Source organism: Cryptomeria japonica, unplaced genomic scaffold (genome assembly GCF_030272615.1).
Source record: "Cryptomeria japonica unplaced genomic scaffold, Sugi_1.0 HiC_scaffold_582, whole genome shotgun sequence".
Taxonomy (NCBI): domain Eukaryota; kingdom Viridiplantae; phylum Streptophyta; class Pinopsida; order Cupressales; family Cupressaceae; genus Cryptomeria; species Cryptomeria japonica.
Window position 1 is genome coordinate 65,201 of NW_026729388.1, and position 5,952 is coordinate 71,152.

The 5,952-nt window shown below is 37.2% G+C and overlaps 1 protein-coding gene across 1 annotated transcript; it reads right to left on the reverse strand.

The window, feature by feature from the left end:
* Positions 1 to 3,943: 3,943 nt before the first annotated feature.
* Positions 3,944 to 5,326, reverse strand: LOC131027300 (GRAS family protein RAM1-like). Its single transcript, XM_057957316.1, has one exon. The coding sequence runs from the start codon at positions 5,324 to 5,326 to the stop codon at positions 3,944 to 3,946; it is 1,383 nt and encodes a 460-aa protein (XP_057813299.1).
* Between the last annotated feature and the right edge of the window lie 626 nt (positions 5,327 to 5,952).

Consider the following 5,952-nt stretch of genomic DNA (forward strand, 5'->3'; position numbering starts at 1 on the left):
GATATAAAGAATAGAGCTATCATGGGGATCATTTCTAAGAGTTACAAAGTTAGAAAACAAAGGAAAAATCAAGGTGTTGAGCATGCTGAAGAGAAGAATGACGATCTTGCAATGGCAAATGATGAAGCCTCAGGGGATGCTTTGGCCTCTATCAAGGAAAATTGAAAAATCCACAAATGATGTTACACTTGTTGGTTGATGTCCTAGTTACTTTTAATGTTTTTTCTCTTTTCTATTTAGGTTTCTTTATAGATGATTTCCATGCACCTCTATCTCTCAAAGATATTAAAAGTTGTGTTATAGTTACTTGATGGTTTTTTAGAATTTGGTTCTTTGGTTACCAACTAGTTGTGGGGCATGTTTAGTTCACTTTTTTTGATTTGTTGTCTTTTGGCATCATGGCTCTTCACTTCCTTTTTAATAAATAAAATAGGATATATTTTTCACTTCCTTTTTAATAAATAATAAATATAATTTAAAGTAGATTTATTTCAAAAATATCAAAGAATATTAATCTTAATGAATAAATCTAAACTATATCATAAATTTAATATAAATGTTTTTGATTAAGGGAAAATAGGTTTTGATGGGACCAGAAACCTTGTACACTAGGTTTTGAAGGGACCCAAAAACCTCAGATTTTGCTAGGATCTAGAACCTACAATGAAACTTCTGCAAGTAAAGATAGGCAAATAAAATTAGTAGACCATAACAACAAATCTAGCAAGTGCCAGCCAAAAGCCAACACAACCAAGATTATAAAAAATCTAGCCAGACTAAATCAAAATCATTACAAAATCTGCTGGCAACACAACCTAAGCCTTTAAGTGAAGTTGATGAACTCCCTCATCCAAACATTAGGGATTTTTCAGGTGCCCCTCCCCATATACATAAAAATCAGGCAACAAAAGGCTTACCCATCCCTTAACCAGAAACTATCACAATCTAAGCCAGGCCCTTCAAAACTATCATCATCCAGCCAAACATAAACAAGGGGGTTTTGAAAGGGTCCCCTAACCTTCCATTTGGGTTTTAAAAGTGCTCCTAAAAACAACCGAAATGAACAGAGAAAACTACAAAAAAAACTTTAGAAACCCCACCTCAATATGGGAAAGAGAAAGAAAGGCATACATCCTACCATCCTTGCTTCTTCGGTAGAGCCAAAACTGGGCATCAACAGCCCTACGCTAGTCTAACCCATCAGCAACAAAACTATCCAGTTGACCAAAAAGCCCCTTAACCACCCAATCACCATGCAACCACTCCACCTCCATAGGAGGGAACAACATCTTAAGAGGAGAATCATGGGAATGAACAGCAAGAGAACAAACCATTAGAAAGATACTAGTAGGGAAGCATCCAGGGTGGACACCAAAGAAACAGGTCTGCCACAAGTGTAAAGCTCCATCTCCAATCAGATATATTAGAAATATTTATACTAATTAATGATAAAAACAACAGAAAAACATAAATAGAGAGGAGAAGAGACAGGAGAGAAACCCATAAATGGGCTCTCCTAAACACAGGCCCTTACAATTGAATTTATAAGAAGATAGATAGAAGACTCTGGATAAGAGTTAGTTACAAACTTAATGATGGGCAGTTCAAACAGTGGACTCAAGTCTCTAGAAGTCATTTAGTGGAGGACTTTTATGGAAGATAGAAGTTTCTAGGAAGATCTAGAGGATAATTAATTTATCTGCCAACATCCCCCCATAAATTAATTATCGAATTGTTTTTGATATCCCCCCATAATCGAATTAGGATGAGTCCTGGTCTCAAGCCTTTTTAGGTACCCATTTACAACAAATTTTGTTTCCCCTAATCACTTTGGGTTTTCACAGTTTACCCTTAACTGATTCGCTACAAACTTCTCTTTTACTATAACTTTTGGGTTTTTAACCAGTTTACCCATAACCATTTGGGTTTTCCCCAACTAATAAAATCACTTTGAATTTCATATTATTTCAGGATTTTTTACCCAAACATGTGGTTTTGGCTTACCACAAACCATCACAAGAGACTCAACACTAGCATGGTTCCAATAACCATCACAATGGGGAAACTTTCATCACTGCTGAGTTTTTAGCTAAAATTATTGAGTCCATATAAAAAGCAAACCATCTACTGAGACACATAGGTAACCAACCACTGTGCTCACTAGTTCTATAGGAATGCTTTTTAGATACATGGTTCATCAATATATTAAACCAAATAGTTTCTTGGGGTGTCAAGTACCACTGATCATGCACCCCTTACACAAACTTAGATAGAATACACACTTCTATTTTGCCTTTAAATATTTTTCTGAAAAGAAACAAACTCATCAACTATGCCCATTCACAAATAATACTATCGGAGATCACAACAATGCTTTAATGATGCACAAATCATCCCACCTTCAAGCTCCATGACATCACTTTGCACACATTTGCAACACCTATCCATGTTTGGACAATGACATAGCCTTCAGATTTAGAGACACAAATTTTCTCATCACCGACCAAAAAATTTTGCACATTTGATCAAAATACTTCAACATCTTCAAATAGCACTACTTCACCATCAGACCCTCACCAAATTGAGCTGCAAAAAGAAAAAACACCAGCCCCAATCTTTAACACCATCACTGTCCTTGGCAATACACTAACTTTGTAAACTAGAGCACATTACACTATTTTAGAAATACTGGGCAAGAGACTAGTTACTTATTATCAGAAGTATTGTAGGGTTCTCTGGGAAGGCAGGCTAGGCCCTATGGGTTCTAATTTGACAAAGAGAGCACTACAAAACACAGACATAGGGATAAACATAGAGACAAACCAATGCACATCATTTTACTGCTAGACCACAACCCAACTAACTCAAAAACACTAATATTACTAAATGATCTCTCTCTCATTGAAATAAGTTCTTGGATAATGCCCACTCAATATTGGATATGCCTTGAGTAGAGCAATGTGGTAAGGAACCCATGGCAAGACTTACAAGCACAGTTATATCCCTCGGCCTTGCGAACCCCAATCTATCACTTGTCTCCTCCTAGATGGTATCTTCTTCAAGAGGCAACACTCTACTTTAGTTTTGACTTGATTTCAAACAACATAAAATCTGAGAACTACAAAATGAAAATCATTAGCAACTAACACACTGACTTGGACAACAGCATTATCTTTCTTCTCCACTGCTTCTTCTAGAACGGGCAAACATTATGGTAGATCCATTAAATTCTTCCAACAAGTAGGCACAGGCATAGGAACATGCTATGCTCTGATACCATGATAAAAATAGCAGAAACATAGAAATACAGAGGAGAAGAGACAGGAGAGAAACCCATAAATGGGCTCTACTAAACACAGACCCTTACAATTGAATTTATAAGAAGATACATAGAAGAATCTGGATAAGAGTTAGTTACAAACTTAATGATGGGCAGTTGAAATAGTGGACTCAAGTCTCTAGAAGTCATTCGGTGGAGGAATTTTCTGGAAGAGAGAAGTTTCTAGGAAGATCTAGAGGATAATTAATTTATCTGCCAACAATTAATATTTATAAATAATATTGATAATCATCTCTATATATAAAAAACAACTACACATTTACTACATAAAATATCGTTTCTTTCTTCTAAATAAAAATACTTTGTACCATCATGAGCATTATTATTATTAACGATGATAATGTTGCTATTGATCATGCTATCTACGCATAAAACGATAACAAAATATGAAACAAATAAACAAAGTTATAAGTTAAACTAGAATACTAATAAAGAATGTTGAAGCCTATAAATCTTGGACTAACTCATATATATTATAATATTAAAAACAGTTGGACATTTTTGTAATATATGCTGTTGTATTTATTGTATAGACGGGAAGGGATAGATAGAGTCATTGGGATAATAGAAAATGGCTTTCTTGAAAGCTTTCTAACCGATGCGTTATTTTTTACAAGCCCATATAGACAGTGTGTGCAACGGCCTTCCTTTCCACCCTACGCTCATAGCAGATCCATTCGACTCAATAGTAAAACTTTCTGCATTAACGTATTGCTTGAGCAATAATCTTGCTTGACACCAAGCCTGATAGCTGAATTTCTTTTCTCTAAATCCAGCCCATGTAAAGAAAGACCTCCAAATATCCATTTTGACGTGTCTCACCCTCCTGTCCTCTCCCTCACAGGCTATCATACTTCTTATTTGACTCCCACAACAGACTTCTTCAAACTTGACCCTTTTCAAATCGTTTCTGTCCGGCAGCATAGCCTCCAAACAATCAAAGTAAGCGCTGTAATAGAAGAGCGCCTCAACAAACCGATCTGCAAAAAAGGGGGAATTATGCTGCCCTTCTACTTCCGAACTCAGCAAAACGCGGGGATTTAATTTCCTGATAACATTAACAGTATTTCCTAGAAGAGTAGGGTCATATAACAAAGTTTTGAAAACAGTAGGAGCATTCACTGCCACGAACTCACCTGCCTGAACATTAAATAAATCTTCGTTAATCTCCTCAAACTTTGAGATCTTGACGGAACAGAAGGAAAAGCTAATGCCCATAGCTCTAGCGAACACTGTAAGCCTTCTTCCACTGTCTTCTAGGTCATCGGAATTCACTCCAACTGCTGTGATCTTTAGATGCTTAACAGAAGAAGAAGAAGAATGTTTTAGAGAGAGGGATTGAATCAATGCTGTCCATTGGCACCCAGTTCGGATTCCCAGATCAATGACATGAATTCTTCTCTCATGCCTCACGGCATCAAGGATAGCTTCGACAGCCGTGAATTGTAGTATTCTGCAATAGGGAAGTACAGAAGTACACAGAGCGGCTAGAGAAGCAAACTCACTTTTTCCGTAATCACTTCTGTATTTGTCGGCGACATCGGGGGTTATTTCTTTCCCCTTATATGGCTCGCTGCAGGTCTGGCGTTCCATTCTCTCTTGGAGGGCCTCGGAAAAATAATAACAGAGCCTCTCTATGGGGTTCCCCAGATGGGAAGAGAATATTTTGCATTGGCCTAGCAGCCTGGAGGCTTCTTCATATCGCTGGTTGCTGACCATCTCTGCTGAGGCCAAAACAAGATGAGCCAATTCAATCCCGTTCTGCTCTTCTCCAGGCAGGCCTGGAACGGCTAATGAGTAATTAAGATTGAAACCCTCCTCAGCCCACGCATGCATGTACTGTGCGCCCGCCGCCTTAATGATTTCCTCAGACGACAAAGCATTCTCATGTCCTTCCGTTGTCGGCAGAGAGAATTGATGACTTGTGTGGATATTGGGTGTTGAAGGAAATTCCTCAAACCGGCCAAATAGATTTTGATCATCCATCTGTTGACGCAGCTTATCCTCTGTGATTTTGATCTGGTACCACTTCCATCTTTTAGGGTTTCTCTGTACTCCGTGAGAGGCATGATGAAATGAGTATTTAACTCTCTTGGCCCATAAGATTGCATCCAAACGTAAAAGAATTTTCTGAGCTTTTCATTCGGACCAAATAGATACGTACAAATACCATATCTCAAATCTTCGAAATAACCGGGATATGATAACTTCGAAGTAACCTGGATAGCTCTCGTATGATGCAACATCCAGATGACAACATTGTAGTATTCGTCAAATCAACGTGTGATGGTGAAATATTTTGATTATTTTTTTTTTCTAAGGGTTAGCACCGATTATATAAAAATAAAACTTCTCAAATATTGAGAATTAAAACAGGATTAAACACTCCCGATATAGTTGGAAAGGATAACAAAATTTTGGCAATTCCAACGAAAAAGATCCCAAGAGTCCAAAATCTAATCAAGACAGCCCAAACAACCAAACCCTTAGAGCATACCAAAATGTGTCTTAGGGTACCTTGCTTGGACAATAAAAGACAAAAAATAAAAAAAATTAGAAGTCATTTATTTTCAAAGAAATGCACTTTACGTTAAAAAAATAATAATCTAAAT

What these genes read in the sequence shown, in the direction of transcription:
- LOC131027300 (XM_057957316.1), bottom strand. Translation starts at nt 5,326, where the DNA reads ATGGATGATCAAAATCTATTTGGCCGGTTTGAGGAATTTCCTTCAACA.